Source organism: Sturnira hondurensis, unplaced genomic scaffold (genome assembly GCF_014824575.4).
Source record: "Sturnira hondurensis isolate 20B ecotype Veracruz unplaced genomic scaffold, ASM1482457v3 Scaffold0015509, whole genome shotgun sequence".
Taxonomy (NCBI): Eukaryota; Metazoa; Chordata; class Mammalia; order Chiroptera; family Phyllostomidae; genus Sturnira; species Sturnira hondurensis.
The window spans coordinates 8,908,186-8,932,402 of NW_028088140.1; the positions used below are offsets into that span (position 1 = coordinate 8,908,186).

A 24,217-nucleotide genomic window follows, 5' to 3' on the forward strand; every position below is an offset into this window, starting at 1 on the left:
GCATGCACATCCTGGATTACTCCCGACCTTGGCTTCCCTTTAGGGTACATGTGGCCTCCCCTTCTAGAGCACCTTTGGTTAGCTCATCCTCCCACCCCAGCTCCAGGACACTCTTCCTATCTGCTGAGAGTGTACAGGGAGGTGCCTTTCAGCCAGTCCCAACTTCACAGCTACTCCTACTGAAGACCTTACCTTTCTGGAGCAGGGAGCAACCAAGGTGCTGCTCTTTTGACTTCTGTTCCTTATGGCCTCTGACTTCCTTGCCCAGTCCTCCCACTCCAGGGCACCAGGAACACAGCCATCCCATTGCCTCACTGTCATGTGCATTTATTGAGCGCCCACAGAGTGCGTGGTACTATGCTCAGGTTCGGAGCCATGGTCTAGTCAAAAGGAGACCACAGCTAGTACAGAGATCATTTCATAGCTGCTTACATCTGGTAAGGAATGGGGAAGGGGAGAGCTAATCACAAAACAAAATCCTATTCAAAAGCCACAAGATCTCCTCTGAGAGTAATATATATTCTACTCACACGTGTGCGCACACGCCCTGAATGAACACGTGGGTGAACCCAGTGGTTGTAAGTGCGTGCATATACAGTGTTGTGGGTGAATAAACAACTGTATATGCAGTATGCACACACGCACGCATACACCACCGCACAGACAGAATCTGGCTTATGCTATCAAAGATACTAGCCTCCAGGTTCTAGTGAAGCGATCTGCCCTAGATGCCTGCAGCATGCAAAACTTGGAAGATCCGGAGATTCACAGTACAGGAGGACAATGGGGATACATGGGTACGTTCTGTCCCCAGGCCCAGCCATGAGGTCGCTCTTGATCAGCGACAGCAAAGCCTTAGTGTAGGGCTCACAGAGCAGAGCTGAGGAGCCAGAGGCCATCTGTCCAGTGTCAGAGCCCACGGGAGCCCTGGTGAGTTCCCCAATCTTCAAGGCAGAGTTTAAACCTCTGATATTCAAGTGTGTAGTCCTGCAAACAGTATTCCTCATCACAGTGCCGCAGATCGAGGTGGGAATGTTTTCTCGCTCACTCTCTGCAGCTTCCCACGTGTGCTAACGCATTTTGTAGTCATTAGATACAGATGTTTCACAAAGCTGTCCCTTGAAGTCCAAGTCTACTGTGAAGTCGAGATCTCGCTGCAAAGTAGGAGCCAAGAGCCACAATATTAGTGTGGTGGGAAGCGACGATACTGCTGCCCTCCCTGCAGGTGGATGGGTGGGTACCTACTGTGCTCCTCAGGTTTGCTACCTGAGGAGTTCCTATGGTCAGCCCTCGGGAATCTATTCTGATGCCTCATTATCTTCACAGGAAGTTCTTTGATTCCTAACCTAAATCCTTCTCGTCATAAAATAAACTGTTCCCTCTGATTTCTTCCTGGAAGAATACTGAGTGGGGTGGGTGAATCTTCTGTGACATACCCCTCGAGGCAATTCTGTAGACTCATAGTGTACTTGCCCACACCCAGAGTGGCTCAAAAAGAATGTCACTGTCTGCAACCCACCAGGCCAGCTGAAGACCCGCAAACTAGACTTCTCCTGGGCCACCAGAAACTCCTATTTCCTGGCTCAGCTCATCCTTAATGAGGTGAAACCCATGGCAATAGCCTTTGTTCTCAACCTCTATGAAGAGCCAGAAGCTGTGCTCAAGCCTGAGAGAGTTGGGGTAGGGAGAGAAGTAGAGGCTAAAAAGTCTCTAATTCCTGAGCTTTAAAGAGCCAACACTGGAGCCCTTCAGTAATGCCCAGCTAGGACCAAGCCCAGCGTCTGACTGCCTCCTTCAGCAACTTTCCTGACGGCGCACAAGGCACATAGGCACCTGGGTGAGTGGCTCCTGGGACCAGCACGGAGGTTCCTTCCCCTTTCTGGCCACTGCCCACACAGAGGCTGCCTCAGCACTCACCACATTTTTGGCATTTGGCTTCATGGAGATGGTCCCATAGAGCTCTTCCCCTCTCCGGACAGTGAGGTAATCTTCCAAGTAGAAAACAGTCTGCTTCCAGTGGGTGTAGGGGGCATCAGGGGCTGAGGAACGAAGGACAGGGAGGTAGGATGGAAGTGTCAGAGAAGACTTCTCCAGAAGGGCTGAGGCTGGGACCCTGCCTACAAGTCGCTGGGTTTCCTCTGGGATTCTGATGGCTATACAACACTCTTGTTGGGTCAGGTGCCCAGCCTCTGTAACTAGACTCCAAGCTCCCACCAGAACTCCCCCTGAGCCCCAGTGACCCCTCCTTCCATCAGATCCCTGTCCCTCAGGGCTGTGGATCTTCTGCAGGAGCAGAAGAGAACAAGATGGTATTATAAACTCATGCCAAGGGATGGAACATAAATACCGGCTCACCAGCTAAACTTTGTAACACAAATGAATCTCAGAATGTTACTTTTTTTTTTTTACCCTTATTAGTTCAACAGAGTGAAGACTTTCAGACAGTGTGGGCAAGAGATTTGTAGAGTAGGCCATCCTGTCTCCCCTTAAATGGCATAATTTATGCAAACTCCACGGCTAACCCAGTTTCCCTGGTTCTATTGAGAGCCCAGTCCTACAAATAGCTTTCCCTGCCTGCTTCTCTGCCCTAGAACCAAAATTAGTACCCTTGGCCCAGACCCGCCAGGGGTTTCAGCTGTGCCTTCCTAACTAGATCAAATCGAAATGAGGGATGATTCTTATTCCACAGCCCCAATGCTGGTTCACAGCTCACACCTCCTGCATGACCCAAAGCCACGCTGATGCTTGCACTCCCAGTGTATTTGCCATTAAATCCCACCTGGCCCCTCTCAGCACACTACAAATTCTGTAGCTAAATGAGAGATCTGACTAAGCGGCCATCTTCCTCAGCAGCCGCGGTCTTCGGAACACTCTTCCCTCCCTACTCACTGCTCATCAGGCTCTCTTCCTCATCCTTCAAGGTCACTTCCTCCTCGAAAAATTGCCTGACCACCCACCTGGATTAAGGGCACCCTGAGCTTGTGCTACCAGGGTGACTGTCATGATGCAGCATAAATGCCTTTCCCTCCCCATTAGTTTGTGTCCTCCACAAGACTGTGATCTCCATGAGGACAGGGGCAATGCCAGGCCCCTTCATTGTGAAATCCTCAGTGCTTACCACCAACTTAGTAGATCTGTAAGTCCTGAAGAAATGAATGGTTTATTTGGTATAAAGCCAGAGTAGATAGATTTTCATGATGCTTCAAAGCACCCATAGATGTTCAGTTACACTGGGGGCTTTAGAACCTATGGACTATAGAAGAACCCATCTTATAGTAAGTTCCTCTTGGCCATTCAGTCCCTTACCTTCCTCCACCAGGATACAGGACTCATTAATACTGATTTCCTCTTTGCTTAGGACCAAAGCTAAAGGTGAAAAGATGTGGGGAGAACATAATAATTTTTGCCTTTCAAACACTACAGAAAACTGTCACATAGAAAGACTTATATGTGGCCATATTGGCTTTGGAGGCAGAACAAAGGCTAGTTGATGGGAATTACTAGAAGGTAGACTTTTCTTTGAATTTATTTTTAGAGAGAGGACAAGGGAGGGAGGGAGAAAGAGAGGGAGAGAAACATCAATGTGTGGTAGCCTCTCTCATGCCCCCACTGGAAACCAGGTATGTGCCCTGACTGGGAATCAAACCGGTGACCCTTTGGTTTGCAAGCTGGCACTCAATCCAGTGCACTCCAGCTGGGGCAGAAGGCAGATTTTTAATTCACCAGAAAGAATTAGAGCTGTGTCACAGTCTTATGAGCTCTCTCAGGGCCACTGACCTGGGACTTATCATGCACCAAGTCAGCCCAGGTGACAGTTAAAATCTTTTAAGCCCTATTTTAATGGTGGTGAAGAGTTGGTCTTTCTTTGCCCTTCACAATGAACTGGCTTGATCAAATGTCAGTGGTCTGGATAACAGCTTTAAGTAGCCTTCAGTATGTGCCTGTGGGAAATCAATGCAAACTCAAGGTCACGGAGAGGAAAGAGCAGGTTGAACACTTGGAAGGGCTCAAAGGAGGATCACAAACATGCCATCTGTGCATCTTAGAGCCTGGACCCCCAAGCATATCTAGCTGCCCTGGCCTCTAAGGCACATTGCTGTCTACGGACAAAGGCTACCTGCTCCCAGCACCTTCCCTGCCAACTACCTCTAAATAAATTGTCAAAAGACAGTCTCAGTGTGGAGAAGAGTAGTATACAATATGACTGATTGCACTCTCCCCCCCACTTCCACCTACAGCAGCTCAGACAAGTGTCTCTCCTGTTCTTTGGGTTAGCAGGTTGGCACTCAGTCCATTGAGCCACACCAGCCAGGGCTTCTCTCCTGTTCTAAAACACCCTCAGGCAAGGGGATTCAAGCATCTTCCTTCTGACACCTAATCAGAGGCCTTATGAGAATCCCAGAGACTCCACTGGCTCAGATTTGCCAAGCCTAGGAGTCTGCCTCTGATGGTAGTAAAGAAAAAAAAAAAATGCTGGCCTTGGGTTGGAATGAAGTGATCTCTTCCCCCAACATCACCATTAAAGGGTTAAAAACAACCCCAGACATCTCATTTCCATGATGGGTCCATTAGCTACAGACTAATTATCTAAATCAGTCTTCTCAGTCCTAAATCCTCCAGCAAGATGTTCAGGAGCAACGTATTGCAATTCAGATGTTTCACTCTACTAGGGATTTAAATTCAGTGTTTCTTGGGGGGTGGGGAGGGAGCAGGTTTTCCAAGGCTTAAAAATCTCCTCTAGGTGAAGCGGACAAATAGCTATGGCTGAAATCACTGCACAAACCTAATCATTTCCATCTGGTAACATCTCTTGGGTGAGTGTCAGTGGAAAGGACACTTAATTAGGCAACAACAGGACTAGTTTCCACTTCCCATCTTGTCACATATTTGCACCATGACCCTGGGGCTGGTCTTCTACACCTGCAGATCGTGGGGCACTGTGAAGCTCAAATGGGCTGAGAATGGAGGAAGGATACAGAGTCCGGCATAAATAAGGCCCCCCCTTTTTTATTACAAAATCATAAGCATGTAATTTTGTAACATAACAATATCACACTGAAGCATATCATATGACATTTTAGGTGAAATGTTCAAATTAAAACTATAAATTATTACACCCATACTATTACCCTACCCACCACACTCAAGCAGGCATTACTTCTGATGAACCCTGTATACCAAGGTGACAAACCTCCCGTTATACCAAGATAGGTCCAGTTTACTTATGTTTTCCTGGCATAATTGTTATTTTTTCAAATTTTATTTATCTTTAGAAGGGAAGGGAAGGAGAGATGGAGAGAAATACCAATGTATGGTTGCTTCTCATGCATCCCCTGCTGGGAACTGGCCCCTGCTGGGAACTGGCCTGCAACCCAGGCATGTGCCCTGACTGGGAATCAAACTGCAATCTTTTTGTTCACAGGCCCATGCTCAATCCACTGAGCTACACCAGCCAGGGCTCCTGGCATAATTATTAATAGCACTCCCTTTCACTCTGAGAGGTGTTCTTAATTCTATGGTCACCCTACCTATAACATATTAGGCCTATGTTAGGGCATTACTAAGTATTAGGGGTTATTTCATCACTATGGAGAATGATATATCATTTTACTTATCCATACACTATGGCTCTGGTCTAAAAGGGTGTGTTGCTGGACTCTAGTGGTCTAGAATGTCCTGGGGAAGCATCCAGAAAGTTGCTGTGCACAAGGGTTAGCGCTCACCACAGGGCTGTGGAGGCATCTAGAATTCTCCTCAGTAAACAGGTATTTTCTTTTCCTCTGCCCTCAGCATTCCCTATTATAAAGCTACCTTCATACTCTCAATATCTGCACCCCTTTTCTCTCTCTGTGAAGCCCCTCCCCTCAAAGTCTCTCTGAGTTCTGGATTATGGACAGCTTGTGTTTTGTATTTTGGAGGGAGTGTGACCAGTACTGCCTGTAGAATTTCCAGCGCATAGGCATTCATTCATTCATTGAACAGTCAACTATTGAAGATGCCTATCATGAGCCAGATATGGTACTAAATTTAGGGAACAGCAACCAGTACAGCCTTACCCACCTCAGATCCTACTACCTGAGTACGGCCCCCTGTGAGTTGTGACCACAGTGGGCCATAGAAACCAATAGCAGTGGCTTCTCACAAGAATTTTCCTGGTGCCTTTGAAGTGGAAGTGGAATCCTGCTTCCTGTTTCACTTCCCAATGGCTAAATGAAATCTAATACTCTTTTGAGCTGTAAATTTGTGATTATATTCCTTAGAAGGTTCACAAGCCCTTTGAAGAATTAAAGACTATACAACAAGATGCTTCTTTCACCTGAGAAAATGACTCAGTGTCATAGGATGGCAAAGCTAGAAAGGGCTGCCAGGCCATCGGTCCAATGGTGTCATTTCATACATCACAAGCCCAAGGTCCAGAGAGTAACTTGTTCAAGGCCACCTCCAGCACCCAATCGCCCTACCTTGCTGATCCTGGAAAAACCAGGACTCAAATCCAGGCCTGCTTCTACTCAGCCTACTGCCCTTCTACCTACCATACAGCAGCCCTAGGGATCCAGTTCCAATTTCCTCCCCCCACATGCCTAGGATCTGCCACCAGAGTGGTGGGTCGGGACAGCTGGGCCTGCTGGCTGACACAGCTTGGAGCCCTGGGCATCTTCCTGGAGTTGCAGAGAGGAGACATCAGGCCATTAACAGGGATCATTTTCAAGCTGCACAGAACTTGATGTGTGGGTCCCCCAGAGCCAGATACTGCTGGTGGAGATAGAAACACAGTTGGGGGTTGATGAAGAAGGTTCACGTAAGCAAAATACACTTTGCGAGAAGTTCAAAAATAGCTGAGGCCAAACAATATGACGTTGCTTAGGCCTACCTAAGCATGTGATAAAACTTTTCTAAGATAGCAAAGGGATAAGGAACACAAAATGCAGGATAGTGTTTGTCTAGAGGTGATATGGGGGGAGGGCAGGGGTAGGAGCAGAGCATCCAGGTGGATTGCAAGGTATTGATAGCATTTAAGTCATTGAGTTAGGTGGTGAGCTTACAGGGACTTATTATGTGATTATGAATTAATTTACTTACATTTTAATTATAATCTTATTGATAATATCTTCTGGTTAATATTTATATTCTAATCATTTATTTCTTAATGAATATATTTACATTCTAATAATAAATAGTCTTATTTCTAGTTACTGTTTACATGCTAGTTAACAATACTTTATTTACTTTAACAATAGTTCATTCTGGTTACTGGGTTAGGTGGTGAGTTCACAGGTATTCACTATATAGATACATAAACAAGCAAAAAGTGAACCGTGTAGGACCCCATGGTGATAGTAGGTCAAGAACCAAGAATTAAGATTAATCTAATTCTGTGCGTCTGGGCTCCTTAAAAATAAAAAGGAAATCCTCTTTCCTTGGTGCTCAGAATGCAGAGGGTCTGCGTAAAGCCCAGTGTCAAACCTATGCTGACTGCCAAGGACGTTGGCTATGTACTGAAAGCAAACCCCCATGCTGACATCTCAGGTGGCTGAGAAGGCAGCTAAATAATGTCATTTCCCCTGATCTCTCTGTATGTGGAAATGCTGCAGCAGGAGGGATCCATGTCAGCCAGCAGGCCCACTGTCTCGGTGAGGCCAGGAGGCATACGGTAGTCAGGAGGTGGAATTGCCTTTCCAGAGGATGTCAACGCTGGTCAAATTCTCAGCCATCTTGCCGAGGCAGGCTTGCACAAGAGCAGTGGTTCTCAACCTTGACCGTGCATCATAATCACCTATAGGACTTGCTAAGACACAGATTTCTGGGCCCCGCCCCAGGATTCCTGACTCTGTAGGCAGGTCTGGGGTAGGGCCGGAGAATTTGCATTTTTAACAAGTTCCCAGGTGATGGTGATGCTGCTGGTCCATGGACCATGCTTTGAGAGCTTCTGCACCACGGCACAGAAAAGAGAGGACTACAGGAACTCCGAATGTCCTCTCAGAACCTAAGCTCCTGGGATTCTGTGCACAGGGGAGGGGGCGTAGTGCCATAACTGCAAAAAAGACAAAGGATCAGCCTCAGACCTCAATCTGCCCAAGGTGTTTGACCTTATGAAACATACTCTTCATTATTTTTCTCCTAGGGGCTTGTATGGGACCATGGTGGGGAGTGACCAGGAAGAAAGGGAACCAGCGGTTGGAGACTAACTCTTCAAATTCTCACCCTCTTCCAGGCAGCCCAGGGCTGATGTCTTTGGTTCTGAACTTGAATTTAACAAAGATTCCTCCATGGTGGGGAGGGGGGTGGGGCACCCAGAATGTTGTCTCTGCCACCACAGAGCCATCTCTAAACAGGGCTTACCGGGCTGTCTGATTAGCCTCATGGACCCCAGCTAAGAGCTATAGGGCTAGAACTCAGGCTTTCAAAAGCCAGGACTTTTTCCAGAGTTCCCCTGCCCACTGACTTTCTCATCACCTGTAGCAGGGCAGGCCTGTGGGAGGCATCATCCCAGAGGTCGCAGAGGCAGAAGCGGCCACTGGGACTCTATCCCTGGCCTCCAGTCACAGCCCCCATGTCGAAGCAGACTCCTTGGCCCTCTCACTATCCCCACCCTTCATTCTCGTGAGGCTGAGTTTTCCCTATCCTTCAGGGCCCAGGCAAAGTCTCCATGCCCCTCCTGGCTGTTCCTGCCCAACAAGAAGATGAGCTTGCAGGCTACCCCTCTAAGAAGGGTAACAGTTGTAATGATTCAGATTAGGCATCTCTGGTTTCCCCCAGGGCAGGGAGCACCAGCATTGGCCTGGCTGATGGAGATAAGAAAACCCCAGTATTGGTGGTTGGGAGACACAGGTTCTGAAAAAAACCTTCTGTGAGGGATTAGATAAGTCCCTTGCCCCCTCTGTCAACAGGTAAGGGAGAATCATTGTCACCATGTCTTCCAGAAGTCAATAATCACATTCCTGAATTTTGGTAGAACCCATCTATTTCTGCCACACATACACACTCACCCCCGACTTCATGCTCCCAGTTCCCAGGGAGATTACACATGAATGATGAATCTGAATATACCCAAAAGGCAGAAGGTGTCTTCACACACATACTTAATAGAGAAGCCAAGCACTAGAGAGTAATGAGATGTGATCCTGACTCATGAGGAAACCAAGGGATGCAAAAATCAGTGGAAGTGTTGAATAAATGATGGCACATCCTACATTGAATTCTGGTATAGTTCTTCAAAAAATAAAGTAGATATCTCTATGAGGCTATAGAAGTACCTTCAAGACATATTGTAAAATAAAGAAAAGTAGCAGAAGGTAGTGTGTATGGTATGAGCCAACCTATGCTTTTCTAAAAAATGCTGTAGTTTCGATATTGTACTCTAGTTATGTAAGATGCCACCAATGGGGAGAGCTGGGCACAGGAGTCACAGAACTGCATGTACTACGTTTGCAAATTCTTGGAAGTCTATAATTACTTCAAATGAAAATAATATAAAAGGTGTATATAGATCTGTACATGCCTGTGCACCATTGAAATTTGGGAGAAGGATATAAAAGAAATCCTTACCAATATATGTCCCTGAGGTGTGAAACTGGGATGAATAGGGAGAGGACTTTTTCCTGTGTTTCTTTTCTGCTGCTGTGTATATGCATCAGTTTGAACATCATCATGACAGACCTAAACACAGGGTGTTTGGGGAGAGGACACCTAAACTTGACCCAAGAGAGAAGGAGGGGATCGAGTAATACCAACCTGAGACATGAGGCCTGTGCTGGGATTAGGCCGGTGAGGAGGCGGAGATGGGGGAGATGGTATGAGCTAAATTTTGTCCTTCCAAAGTTTGTGCCAAAGCCCTAACTCCCAGTACCTCAAAATATGATTCTACATGGAGCTGGGCCTTTAAAGAGGCAATTAAATTAAAATGAGGCTGTTAAGGAGGGCCCTAATTCAATCTGGCTAGTGTCCTTTCAAGAAGAGATCAGGATTCACACAGAGACACCAAGGGTGTGTGCACACAGAGGAAAGGCCACGTGAGGACACAGGGAGAAGCTGGCCATCTGCAAGCCAGGTAGTGAGGCCTCAGGAGAAATCAACCCTGCTGACAGCTTGATCTTGGACTTCCAGCCTCCAGAATTATGAGAAATACATTTCTGTTTATTAAGCCATGCAGTCCGCAGTACTGTAATGGCAGGAGATGACGAAAGCTTCTGACAAAGAGACCCTCTTGCTCCCAAGAGACACTGGGATGGACAAGGGGTTGGCATGTGCAGAGCCGATTCCCAGAGACTTAAGAAGCCTCACTGAGTTCAGGAAACTGCTGTGTATGCAGTGGCAACAACAGCATGGGGGTGGAAGGCAAAGCAAAGGAGAGGTAAGAAATGAGGTTGGAGGAGTGGGGTAGGGCCAGGGCTAGGTCACAGGACCCCCACTTATCCAGCTAAGACATTTGGGCTTATCTGCTACAGGCAGCAAGTCACCTCTGAATAAGCGCTGGGAGGGAGACATGGGTGGTCCTTGGGGAACACTGTCAGGGACTTAATGAGGATGGATTGTGCTGGAAGTAGTAAATAAGCAGGAACATAGAGACACCATTTGCAGTCTACTGAATCTGTAGTAAGGCATGGCAGTGGAGAGACAGAAATCTAATTCCACTCTGTTTCCTTATCCCCTCACACAATACATGCTCTAGAATTGCTAAATGGACAAATGTGCATTTGCTAAGGGGTCCAAACCCCCACCTCTCCCCACTTCACACACACTCTCAGCTCTGGCCATGCCAGCCACAATGTTATTACCTTCTCCATAGGCAGCTACTCTGCTTACTCCACAGCTGCAGAGGGCTTAAGTGATACCAAGTAAGGGTCCCTGGCTAATGCCCAGGTCCTTCCCAGAAGTTGGGGCCAGCCCACTTTCCACAAAGCCTCAGCGTGGGGGGAAGGGTGTATCTGGAATGATAACAAAAGGCTCACCTGTGGAAAAACCCATTTTCTTGTGGCACTTGGTAAATTCAATATTAAAATAGGTGACCAGGGCGTGGATGTAGTCATTGCGCTGAATTTGCAGGCAGAAGGCAGATGTGAAGGACAGCTCTTCCGTCTTGACTGTGTAAATATCCACCTCCTGCCCAGAGAGGAGAGAAGGCCACACACTCAGGCACCTCCACCAGGTCTGCACCCCCGAGGGGCACCACTGACCACCAACTCTCCAGGGTGTCATTACTCTAAGGGTGACTTCCCAGGCCCAACCCACCACCCTCCCTATGTTCCCTTAATCCTTTCTAGGGTGCAGCAATGATGCAAACAGATATGAATCAGAACCCAGGGGGGGACATTAAATGGATAAATCTGCTGGGGGTGGGGGCTGATGGAGGAGAGGAAGGTAGAGAAAAGAAGCATTGATTAGACAGAGCATCCCTAAATCCAACAAAAATGTCCTCAGAGTGGTCTGCCTCAGCATCCCTGTGTTCATCTAGTGGTTCTCACAGTGTGGTCCTGGGATGACACGCACCGGCATCACCTGGGAGCAGATTCTGAGGGGGTGGTGCAGGTGGGGTGAAGTGGAGTGGGGAGGGTTGAGGAGGGGAGGGAAGGGCATCACAGCCCCACTAAATCAAAACAGACATCAGTGTTTTATCAAGTCCTTCCTGTGATGCCAATGAACCAGGCTACTCATTCTCATTTCCCCATTTTTTGATACTTAAGTGCCCGGTGATAAGAGGCATCAAATATTGTCACAGGAGTGAGGATATGATCCCACCCACAGTCACAGACTGAACTAAAGGAAGTCCTGCTGGCCATTTATAATACAGCTGGATGGGGGTGGGGAGAGGGGGGGGAGGGATGGAGGAAGAAGGGAGGGAGACAGAGGAAAGAAGAGAATGAAGAGAGAGAAGGAAAGGAAGCAGTAAGAGGTGAAAATTTTTCAGTTCTTTCTGGAGAATAGAGAACACGAAGAACTAATAATGGCAATAATTTTAGTTGGGAAATGGCTGAAAATCAATCTTGTGTGGAGAACAAGTGTAATAAAAGACAGTTTGCAATGTGCTGTTCTTTTCTATGTGAACAGTGCTGAACTGCTGTTTGCTGGCTCCAGTGAAACAGACAAACCTTCCAAGAGCCCAGGAGGCATCCAGGTAGCTTTCAGTGAGGTCTAAGGAAGGACTTCCCACTGTTGGGGGTGTGTAGCAAGTACCTCTATCCCTAAGACTGCAAGAGCCAGACACCCATGTGTCTGGAATGTTCTCCAGGGGCTCCCCTGAAACCTAGGTGATGGAACATGTTGGGAATAATTAGAAAGGAGTTCTGAGGGTGGAAAACAGGAGCAGGGAAGAGACAAAGTGACATAACAGAAATGGTCCTTATATCTACATATTTCTAAGATAAAACTATCAAAAAGCAGATGTGAAGCATCCAGGGGCCTTCAAGGAGAAGCCCTGCATTCATAGGACAGAGGAGGAGGTGTGGCAAAGGAAGCCAGCAGATCAGAGCCCCGTGGTGGTCTCAGGTGAGCAGCCATGACATGTCCAGGGAGCTGAAGCTCCACTTGTTAGTTGGGACGAGGTGGAACTGCAAGTTTAGGGGAATGTGGGAACCTCTCCAAGAGGTTAGTTCTTGTTAGGGAAACAAGAACTAAAGGAATGGTGAGCCCTGGGTCAGAAGTGCAGAACTAGAAAGCCAGCCCCCTGTATCCGATGCAAGAGCCCCTCAGTAGCATTCCCAGTAAGTGACTGTCTGGTGCTCGCTTGAACACCTTCGGGCTGATGCATTCACTACCTACCAGGCAGCTGATTCCACTTCCTGGCACCTCCAATTGGTAGGTCCCTATATGTAATGAATGAGAACCCACACCAATCTCTGTAACTACCACCCACAGAATAGGTTGGGTGCTTGTCAGCCTTCATGATGTTCATTATCTCTCCCAGGCACATGTTGTCCAGAGGTTCCCTCCAGATCAACAGCCCTTAGAGCAAGCTGTGGCCGACTGTATTTTTATTAATGGCATCAGCATGGTCCACCAGCTCACAGTGTCTACACTCACTGACTTTTCCATCTCCTTCATAGTCAGGGCCAGCTGGCCAGGCTCCAGGCTCTTTCCAAGGGCCGAGGTATTTTCTCTCTTGGTTCCCTCTGGCAGCAGCCCAGGCTGGTCTTTCTACCCTACTTCTGGCTCATCTCAGCAGCCTCACCATCTTTGCTTTGCCTCTGCCATTGCACTGGAATTCTGTAGGGGCAGAGGGTGCACCTTATTGGTCTGTATACCCTTAATGTGTGACACAGCACTGCCACACACCACCCAACTAGCAGGAATTCTATCTCTATACGGTCTTGCTCTCAGCCACCCATCAACTAAATGTCAGCTGTCAACTGTGTTAGCTGACAGTGGTCACTAGGTGCTGCAGATATTTGCATCTTAATGGGAGCTGATGAAGGAACGAAAGCTTTCTAGAAAGAAGTAATGGAGTTACACATTCAAATGGTGACAGTGGGGGCAGTGGGTCTGTTGGAGTGGTTTGTGGCTGGGTGGTTTGTGAGGGCAGGATCAGCTGTGGCTGGGCTTTTGAGACTCAGACCCCCTCTGGGCTCAGCCCCACACTCCTGTCAGACCCAAGTCTACAGAGTCAAACCCAGTTATCCTGCCTGTCCAGAACACAGACCCCTTTGCTGGAAGGTTTCTTTCTTTTCTCAGCAGCAATAGCATCTCTGTGACTCCTCAGAGAGCCTGTGACTTGGCCTCAGGTGACCCCCATGAAGTGGAGGGCTCCACAGGCATCAATGACTCAGAAGAGCCCCTGGTCACTGCTATCCCCACCACTAAATAATATTACAAATGGGTGTCTCAGAGCAGAAGTGTGGTCAAAACAGAGCCTTAATTATAATAGAGTGTCTCACTCTGCAATGTTAATAACATGAAAATAGCAATTAAGTGTGTGAAGAAGGGCAAGTGTTTTCCCAATAGTCTTGGCAAGATGTTACTTAGCATATTAGCAAGAGGGCTGACAAAGGGGCGTGCTCCTGGTGGAGGAAGCAAGCACAGAGAGTCCTCAGCCTTCTCTGAGGACAGAGGAGGAGCAGGTACAGGGAGAGGGAGGGGCAGGACTGAGGCCCAGAGCTCCAGCCTCTTCACTGCCCCTTCACTGAGTCTGGCTGATTTCCTGGGCTGATTTCCAGGTGCTACCAAGGGGAAGTCCCTTGCTGGTTCCTGGCTGGGACGAGGCAGAGTAAGAAGCCCAGTGTGACCTGGGTGGGTGGAAGCAGGCCAGTTCACAGTGTGACTAGCAGGTGTACAGAGGCACGGTGTCACACCTGCTGGTCAGGGGCAGAAAACCACCTGGGGCCCAAGAGCACTGAAGGAATTTTATCATACAGCTGCCTAATGGTCAAACAGAACCGCCATGTGTCATTTTGGCAAATGTTGTAGCACAGTCGATTTCTATCTGCTACATAACATTTACAGAAATGTTTTGTGCTGTGGTGAGATGTTTGAGGGTGCACTTTCCTGGTTCTTGTTTAGGTCATCCAAAGGGAGAGGCTTCAGGAACAGAGGGGCTGGTGGGGAGAAATTAAAGGACATGTGTGCTCACAATCAATTCTGCCTGGACCTAGAATGGGATGTGTTATGAAGTAGTAAGAACCCTGTCAGTGGAGAGTCTGAGGCTTAGACGTGAAGCCAGACCTCTCAGATATTATACTAAAAGAGGGAGGCAGCGTCTGATGAGACCTGTGTGAGGCACATCTCATTCGTTTGCTCTCGGAGTTGCCTTCTAAATGCTGCAATGACTCTATGAACCCAGCACTGTGGTTCTGAGGAAGACCACGTCTGGAGACATGGGCCAGTTCTCATCAGGCAAGTCAGTAGTTTGCATTAGTCCTTCAGAAATGTCCTCAAGTCCCCAGTGGCCCCCAGCCCCTCCCCCCTCATCCTCCATAAATGCCCCAGTGCTCTACCCCAGCGTTTCCAGCAAAGATGCGCTACAAACAGGACCAGAGCAGACAAGTGTGTTTTAGCAAGATGAGGGCTGGATGGGCTGACGAACATTTACATAAATGAATCCATATTTTTAATTAAAAAATCAGCTTGAATCACAACAAATTAATGTTTTTCTAGATTTTTAAGAACAATCACATATTAGTAGTTTATATGATTCAACATTATATACACACACACACATATCTATATGCAAAAACTCAGCAGAAGGACTGGAAAGCTCAATCCAACCTGTGAACAGTGGTTCCCTCTAAGAGAAACATGTATTTGAAAGGGGATGGGGAGGTCAAGGGGGACTTTGAGTTTTAATCTGTCAAGTTTGGATGGCTTGACTTTTTAATAATAATGAGGGCACACTAGGCATTGGCATAATAAGGATGCTCACCAGGCGGTCTGCATTCGCACTGAAGAAAGCCTTGGAAGACAGGATGTTAGAGAATGTGCAACCTGGAACACCTAGGTTGGTCCCATGTGTGCTAGGACGTGGGAGTATACTGAGGCTCACATAGCAGATGCTACTATCCAGTTTCTTTCATAAGAAGGCCACACACCACTAAATGGAGTAGCTCCCCCAAACCTAAGCAGACCCTCATGCCTCTAAGGTGTCCTTTCCTCTATTGCCTCCTCCCACACCCCATCCCAGCATCCAACATCACCAAGGGATGCATGTGACTCCCTCCCCTCAGCTGTGTCACCATGGAGTCCAGTCACTCCCTGTGTAGCTTTTTCACTGGTCATCTTGTGATGCCAGAGGCTCTGGCCAAAGCGGCCCTGCCTCATCTGGCTGGGGCTGTGCAGAAACTGGCAATAACCTTACTCCAGGTCCCTTGCTCCCCAGGGTGGTACATCTGGGCTCCCAGCGTGCCCAGGCCCAAGCAGAGTGAGTCTGCAGACCTTTATTAAACAGGCATTGGTCACCACTTGCTTTGGGTCCACGATGTCCACCAGAGGCTCCTTCATGGCAACATCCCGGATGCAAGTCATGTCAAAGCCGTAGACATTCTCCCACCCTGAGGAAATAGAGCAAGACATGAAGGCCAGCAACAGGACCCCCAGAAGTCTCCCAGACCCTGTTGAGTACTAGAGTGCAGCATGCCCAAGAGGGTAAGGAACAGTCCATGTTCCCCTGCATCGAAATAGGAGAACAATGGCTCATTTGGGTGGAGAGCTTTGCAATGTGCCAAATGCTCATTCATACTATCTCATGTGTACAGGTCCATCTTTATGGTTAGGAAAACGGAAGCTCAGAGAGGCTGAGAAACTTCTCTAAGGTCACATAGCTAGAATACCACAGGCCCAATGCTAAAACCCAAATTACCTGACTTTTCCTGTACCTACTTTCCTCTCTCTCTCTCTGAGCTAGCAGTCTCCTATGAAGTCTCTTACACAATATCAGTGCCTCTGCTCAAGCCTACAAGGCCCATCTCTCTCCCCTCTCCCGTCCTTGCCCATTGAACATTTAATACAGCACAGAGGAACTTGGGTTTTTTAAGTGAAAGAGGCTACAGTCTGACCCTCAGCACCACCACTTACTGGCCAAGTCCTTGTACAAATTCCCTAACCTCTCTGAACCTCAATTTTCTCAACTGCAAAATGCAGGGTGTGCCCATGAGCACCTTTACCTCTCTCATACGCCATGCTGCACTTGCTAAGGAGCTGTCCTATAAGAAATATCCCCCAGGTGGGACACAAGCCATCTCAGTGATGCTCATTGGCCCCTTGGGGCAGCTCATGAGATGCTTTGAGACGGAGAAAGATTTAGGGTGCAGGACTGGTGAGTAAATGAATGCAAGACTGATGGCCCAAGACTACCCTTAAATGATGATGATCATTGCCATCACCAAGTGACGGCCAAGCTGAGGCTAATCTCTTCACTTCAGCTACCCAGAAATTTCATGAAGAACTAGAGCTGGGAGGAGTTAGGCCCCTGCTCCCATGCACGACTGGATCCAATGTCATACATCAGGGAAATGGTGGTGCTAGGGATCAAACCCCGCTTGTCCCCCAAGGCAATGTGGGACAATTTCCTCTCTGCACAATGCAGAGGGGGGTCTGAGCAAAGGCATTAGTTACTAAGCATCTGACTCTTATTTGTCTGTTTACTCGGATGGACTTAGAAATACATTGAAGTAGAGATGCTTTTCTCTAAAATCTGTGGGATTACATTTCCTTTTAAAATGTTCATCACATACATAGTATCTGAGGGAACTAAGTCCCTGTATGTTTGGGGGAGAGGGTATGTGAGGAGGGAACAAAGAATGGCCAGTGAAAGCTGTTCCTTTGACTCACACTCTTTTCTAAGGCAGACAAAGACCTTCCTCAGGGAGAAGAGGCAGAGAAAATAATCATCTCCCAGAGAGCAAGCACTCATGAAATTTTGGCTGAGCATACAATTCCACTCATGTCTCGTTAAATCTCCCAAGGCCGGTGCCAAATTCCCAATCGAAACCTACATTTGGAGAAGGAAGCTGCTTGGTGGGCAACAGGACTGCATCAGAGAAGACCCTCCTAGAATCTGGCAGGTCCTGAAGTAGCTATTCACCCTCTCCCCAATGTCACACGCACCCTGAGACACACTGCCTTCCTTTATGACCCTTCCTTAAGAGGCCAGCAGCCATGCTCCTGCTTTGTCTCTCGGCTGAGACACAAATTGAGGTTTAGTGCAAGTGTTGGGTGAATACCTGAGAGTCTGTGAGTGTAGTAGTTAAAGGCCTGGGCTTCGGAGTTCAAATCCGGGTGCTGCCACTTATCTGCTACATTACCTTCACAAGAATTTAATCTCTCAAAGAGCTGCTTTCTCCTTCTTTAAAATGGAGATGATGATAATTACAGTTGTTATGAAGATTGGATGTGATAATAAACACAAAGTGTGTAAGGCAGTGTCTGGAATGTAGAAAGCAGTCGACAATGGCTGTTTTCATTATGTCGTTTGAGCTTTGGCTTTGCTACCACTCGAGCTGTGTGACCACAGTCAGATCAACCCTTTCTCTGGGCTTGTTTGTGATGTGAGGAGCTTGGTTCAGTAGTTCTGTGTTCCACAATCACCTGGGACACTTGTAAAAATACAGATACCTGGGACACAACCAGACCTACTGAATCAGGATCTCCAGACTTGGGACCCCCAAATTTGGAATTTTACAAATCTATGTGGGCAATTCTGACCAAAGTGTGGGGAGCTTTGTGTTAGATAATCTTTAAAGTCCCTTCCAGTCCTGCAGTGGTGAGCCTAAAGTCGCAGGCCTCTGTGGGGTCTTCTGCAGCCATTCCCAGCCGTGGGACCACTCCTATACCCTCAGCACCTGCTGCACAGCTTCTGGCATCACACGGGCCCACGGATGCTCAGATGTTGCTTTTTAATTGAAATTCATTCCCAAAATTTTAATGTCTATACTGCTTCACAATACTTGATGTTTAGTTTCTTTTTCAGGTGTTAGTTCATGTCTTATGCCCCCAGCCACGCTACCCTACCTTTAGTTATTCAGGAGACACATCACCTGGGACATTAGAACTTTTCCTCTCCTTCCTGCTGACCATTCAATTCCCATTAGCAGTTCCCATTGAGCATAAGCAGAGCAGGGATGGAAGACAACACAAATCAAGCAGATTAATTTTTGTTGCAATTCTGTCTTGTCTATTGAATGAATGAATGTGAAGTAAAGGACATTGGCTATCAGGAACTATTGTTATTAATTTTCTGTTGATTTAAAAAATAACATCAGAAGGACCTGTAAAACTTTTGTTTAAGGATTAAAATAAACTATTTAAAAGGGCTGCACCATGGTGCAATGAATGTAACTAAAGCAAAAACAAAGTGCAGACCTTCCCAAACTATCCACTACCTTGACCACTTTAACTGCCTCGTAGAAGAAGAGATGTGTTCTTTTCTGGGAATAAATATGATTCTTCTATCTCTACTATTCTTTTATTGACAATTTCCAGCATTAATTAAAAAATTACAAGACACATAAAAAAGAAAAATAATGACCCATTACCAAAAGAAAAAATAGTCAATAAAATCAGACTCAGAGGTAGCTCAGATGTTGGAATTATTCAGCAGAGACTTGAAAGTAGTTATACTAAATATATTTAAAAATCTAATGGAAAAACTTACACAAAAGTTACAGAATTTCATTGGTGAGATGGAAACTTTATAAATATAAAGAGCTAATGAAAATGCTAGAAATGAAAATTACAGTACCAGAGATAAAGAATTCTTGCAATGAGCTTATTAGCAGAATGGACACATCTAACAGAGGAAATAATGAATACACTTGAGAACAGGTCAGTAAAAATGATCTAAACTTAAACAGAGGAAAATGAACAAAAAATAGAGCATCCAAGATCAATGGGACAATATCAAACAATTTCTAACATATGTGTAATTGGAGTCCCTGAGGAAGAGAAAGACAATCAGACAGAAATAAAATATTTGTAGAGATAACTGAAATTTTTCCTGAATGAATGAAATCATCAGCACATGGATCCTAGAATTCCATAGAACCCAAAGTGCCAGAAACAAAGAAAAACACACCCAAACACGTTGGAGTCCAACTGATGAATATCAGTTGATGAGTGCTTTTGATGAAAATCTCAAAAGCAGCCGGAAGAAAAGAAATATGAAGTAGTGGAAAACAAACTTTACTTTTCATTGGCAAGAGCTATAGCTACATACTCCCTTCCCACCCTGGCCCCAGCAACTGGAGGTTCTCTGCTAGGGTTAATGGGACTGCCTTGGAGAAGAACAGAGCAAGTGCCACCAGGCTCCACTTCCAGTTTCTCCTCTAGACAGAAGAAAAGGTGTTTACAATAGTTTTATACATTGTAGAGTCCGAGGAACTTGGTCAACTCCATGTATTAATTAGCCCAGAACCAGAGACTAGAGCTCCGGATTCTGGGGGTGAAAGTGGAGGAGAAACCATGGATAGCAGCTCAGCCCTTCAGGAAGCACTGCCTCCACCCTCCAGCTGAAGGCACCAATAGCTCAACAGGTCTCCCTTTGCATTTTCCCATAAGCCAGGAAGCTGTGTCCATCACTCCAACACTCAGCATTTTGTAGATTGGATTGGGTGAGATTCGTATATTGGGTAAAGAATCAAACAGAACACTCACCAAGTTTCCTCCTAGTTTTGAGATTATATAACTCTCCTCCATAGCAGAAATTTTAAAGAAATGATTGCCCTCTCTCAGGTTTAGACAGGACACCTTTCATATTCCTCTGCTGACTTACTTTTATTCCTTCATTTGTTCACTAGTGCACTCACTCAACCAAATATGCACTGCGAGCCTAGTATATGCCAGTCATTTGCCTTACGTTTTATGTATTCTCTAGTATTTCTTGAGCAAACTGAGGGCAGATTCTGTATTTCTCTCATTCTTGTGTTCCCATGTTGCATATGGTTAAGAAAGGAAAGAAGAGGAAAGGTGGGAGGAGAAGAAAGGAGGCTGTTTTCCTAACAATTTATTTTCTGAAAGGGACTGGGCATGTCTCACTCTCCTGCCCCACTTCAAGATTTTTCTCTTTTAGCGGGTTCTCCAGCCAACTGAAATTTGCTTACTATTGTTCCCTTAGCAACCAGAAACATTTATGCTTACTTTTGATTTAAAACTCAGAGTAACCAAAATCTTCATTTATTTGAAACAGATTTCTAAATGGCTTTGCTTCCTTTCATACAAACAAAAACAGATCATTTATAAAGCACATTCCAACAGAAAACTTTAACAGTATTTTAAATAAATTTTAAATGGGTGTTTAATTTCTGTTTCTGTTTGGTTTTTGACAGATACTCCAGAGCAAGCATTTCACAAGGAAAAAAGGAGGGGGCTGATTTTCCATTTTTTGTTTCCCAGGAGCTATGAAAATTGCAATAGGCAGTGCAAGGCTAAATCACATGATCTCCAGTTCTCGACTGGCACTTTGGTATCAGTACTGTAGCTCTCAGAGCCTGGCCAGCCCTCTTCTGGCCCCAGTGGGCTCATCGCCAGGTGCACCTGCCAGAGGTTCCCAAACAACCCAGGGAAGAGAGGAGGAAAAGATATGTTCGCTTTTAAGCCATGAGGAATTTCCTTAAGGAGTTATGCCCAGGGATGGAGTTCAATAAATATTTAAGTACACATGAGAATGAAGAATGCACCTAAAGTTTCTCTTCAAAACATTATGTGGTACAGTTACACAGCAAGAACTCCAAAAGCAGCATTATAATGCAGCTCCAGGGCAAACTGTGTCTTATGTATACATACATTTCATCAATGTTCACTGTTGAGTTGTTCCGGCAATCTACCGTGAGATCACATCTGTCCCAGATTGTGAGCCACTGGAGGCCAGAAAGCATAGCAGTCAGGCTCTCCTGCCAGAGCCAGGAGCAGAAAGGAGCTTAGTGACTGACACAGGCAGAGACTAGGCCAGACTGGTGCCCTGTAGCACCAAGGACTGTTGTGTTCTCACTTAATTCTCATGAAAGGGCTATAGGGTTAGTGATATTTTCTCTAACTGAGGCTCAAGGATGTTAGGTAATTTGCTCAAAGTGATCCAGGTAGAATTTGAACCCAAGGCTGGCAGATTTCAAAGCATGGTCATCTAATTGAGCCATCTTCTCAATCCTCATCAAATGTTAGAAATGATGCCAGAGTGGCTGGAAGCAGAGGGCACAGAGCCTCAAACAACTATCCCATTTCTGTCTTCTGATCCACGCTTTGATGTTATACTTTCAGAAGGGTATGGACACACACAAATACACATGCATTTAATAGCATATTCCAGCTGAGGTCTCGTCAGTGGCACTAACAACTGTTTGTCGGAAATTCTCTGAATCAACTTGCCATCTACTGAGTCTCAGTCTCTCAGAGCAGGAGGCATTTCCTCATCTGCTTGGACTGTGATCCCTCCACAGTCATTCTGCAAATAGGGATGAGCCACTGGAGGGGCAGGAGTCCCAGATCTGCTGAGTTTATGGACTTCAGGTGTTTCTGCCTTGTGCTTTGGGCTAAACTGTGTGTGTGATACTTGTGTGAGGAGGGGTTCTTTGCTCCTTTGTCAGGTCTACTTCTGTTGGGGAGACAGGGCCATTTCTGGCCTTATGAAAGGAAAGTTCTGCTATAATCTCACTCAGAACCAGGCCTGTGTCACTGAGAAATGTTATCCTTTAAATTAAATAGAACAAAGCAATCCTTTCTGAATCAGATAAAACAATGAAGATATTTTCTGGCTTTTTTACCCTAAGAGAACATGTTTTCAACTGATAAAAGCACTATGAATACAGGTTTGAATACGAGTCTCCCTTACCACACATACACACACACATGCACACAGGCATGCACACACACGTGCTGCCTCCGTGTCTTCCCACCCCCACTGTTTCCCCCAAAGAACCTCAGAGAAGAATGCACATTTTACCTAGTGTGAAGGAGAACCAATATCATTTTGATAAGCTTGACTACTATGAAGGCAGGAGTCAGAATGATTGGCCTGGCTAAAGACCCATCACTTCTGACCCCTGTGGTAGACTTTTAGCCACCTGGCCTGCTATTCTTTGCAAAGCTCAGCTTCTGTGGCTTCAATTTATTTTTCATTCACATTGCATTTATTCTCTCACCTCAAGACATTTATCTTATATCAGCTGTATTGCTTATTTTCTCTCTGTAGACCTCTCACCCATGGGACTAGAGGAAACCATTTACAGAGAGAAGGACCCAGGAAGAGTCAGGGGAACTCCACAGACACCGCAGTGTGTTTATAGACTAGCTGCTCATCTCTAGCCCACTGAAATGCCTCCCACCCTAAATGGGCAAAAATAAATAAATGAATAAATCACGGCCCAGTGGAGCACAAAAAAGTGACTTACAGTGGATTTTGAAGTCCTTGTACTGTCTGTCTTCAATTGCTACCACGTACAAAGCTGCCCGGTCTGGAAACATAAGCCCTCCAGGTTTCTGTTGATGAATTGTGGGGAAATGGGTCTCGTAATCTATTCACCTGACAAAGACATCACATTTTGAACTGCACATAGAGTCACCAGACAGGCATCCCCTTGCCAACATTTCTTATTTAGCAGACTGTCACCTAGGGCTCAGATGGCAATGCTCACTTTTTATTTTGGAGCAAGGAGAATTTGAGGGGCCCAGGTGGAACTGAAAGAGCCAATCAAGTGGCGGGAGTGTGGATGGGTGAGGATAAGTCCATTGTGGAACAGTGGAAGATGATATGACCTCTCAGCCTGGCAAAGCCAAGGTCAGGAGCACTCTTGGCTCTCTGGCCACCGTGCAACCCTAAGTATTTGTTGATCAGAATAACTTTTGTCTTGACAACACAGAATGAGTTTCTATTATGGCAAAAGAAGCCAAGGTTAGACCTACAGAAGAACATTGTGACAGCTGGATATGTTGGACTCAGGGGCAATCATTCTGTTCCATGAAGCAGACCTGGTTTAAAGAGGGGGAACTGGAAGAGGTGATTAGCCCACAACCTAGCCCACGACCTCATATTCTTCCTAGGCTGTAGGGCAAGGGTACAGCAGCAAGACAGCCAGAGACCAACAGGGCAAAGCATGCAGGACACTTACCAGCCACTTGTCCCTGGCAAAGATGACTGTGTTGAGCATTGACTCATAGAAGAGACAATAGCCCATCCACTCGCTGATAATAATGTCAACCTTCTCCACAGGCAGCTCCACCTCTTCCACTTTACCCTTAAATATGGTGATGACTGGAAAATAAGAACCCCGAGGCCACACTTGGCAAAGCCAGATCTACAGGTTTTAGCCCAGTTCTGGTTCTACTTTTAGGATGGGACATACCTCACCCTTCACCATGTAGTTTATGAGAGAATTGAAAGCTACTTGCACGTTTGCCCCTAAAATTCATTGAGCAGTTACTATGTGCTGGGCTGTGCTAAGCCTACAACATACACCATATTATGTAATCCTCCAAAAAAACTATGAAATAAACTTTATTCTTATTATTTATCACTAAGGAAACTGAGGCTTAGAGAGGTTATGTGGTGGCTGAGAAATAGAGCCTGGGTCTGATATGCCATGACTCTAATGCCCTTCTCATGGCCCCCACCCCATGTTAAGCTCCTGTGATGATTCAAACCAGAAGAAGGCTGGAGCAACTCCTCTATTGCTCTTGCACCTGTCCACAGCCAGGGATCATCTCCCAGTCAGTTCATGAGGGAGGCAACTTAGTGACAAGAGCATGGGCTCTGCAGTCAGAGAAACTTGGATTTAAGTGCAGGATGGTCTCATTATTAGCTGTATTA

General features: G+C 46.3%; 1 protein-coding gene across 1 annotated transcript in view; it reads right to left on the bottom strand.

The window, feature by feature from the left end:
• Positions 1-311: 311 nt before the first annotated feature.
• Positions 312-24,217, bottom strand: part of PRMT8 (protein arginine methyltransferase 8) — a 109,881-nt gene continuing 85,975 nt past the window's right edge. Inside the window, exons 6-11 of the mRNA XM_037064629.1 lie at positions 23,520-23,662; positions 22,803-22,890; positions 15,859-15,974; positions 10,950-11,100; positions 1,918-2,039; positions 312-1,154 (exon numbers count right to left, since the gene is read on the bottom strand). Of these exons, the coding sequence (XP_036920524.1) occupies positions 1,071-1,154; positions 1,918-2,039; positions 10,950-11,100; positions 15,859-15,974; positions 22,803-22,890; positions 23,520-23,662 (704 nt within the window). The 3' untranslated portion in view covers positions 312-1,070. The remainder of the gene's footprint in view (positions 1,155-1,917; positions 2,040-10,949; positions 11,101-15,858; positions 15,975-22,802; positions 22,891-23,519; positions 23,663-24,217) is intronic.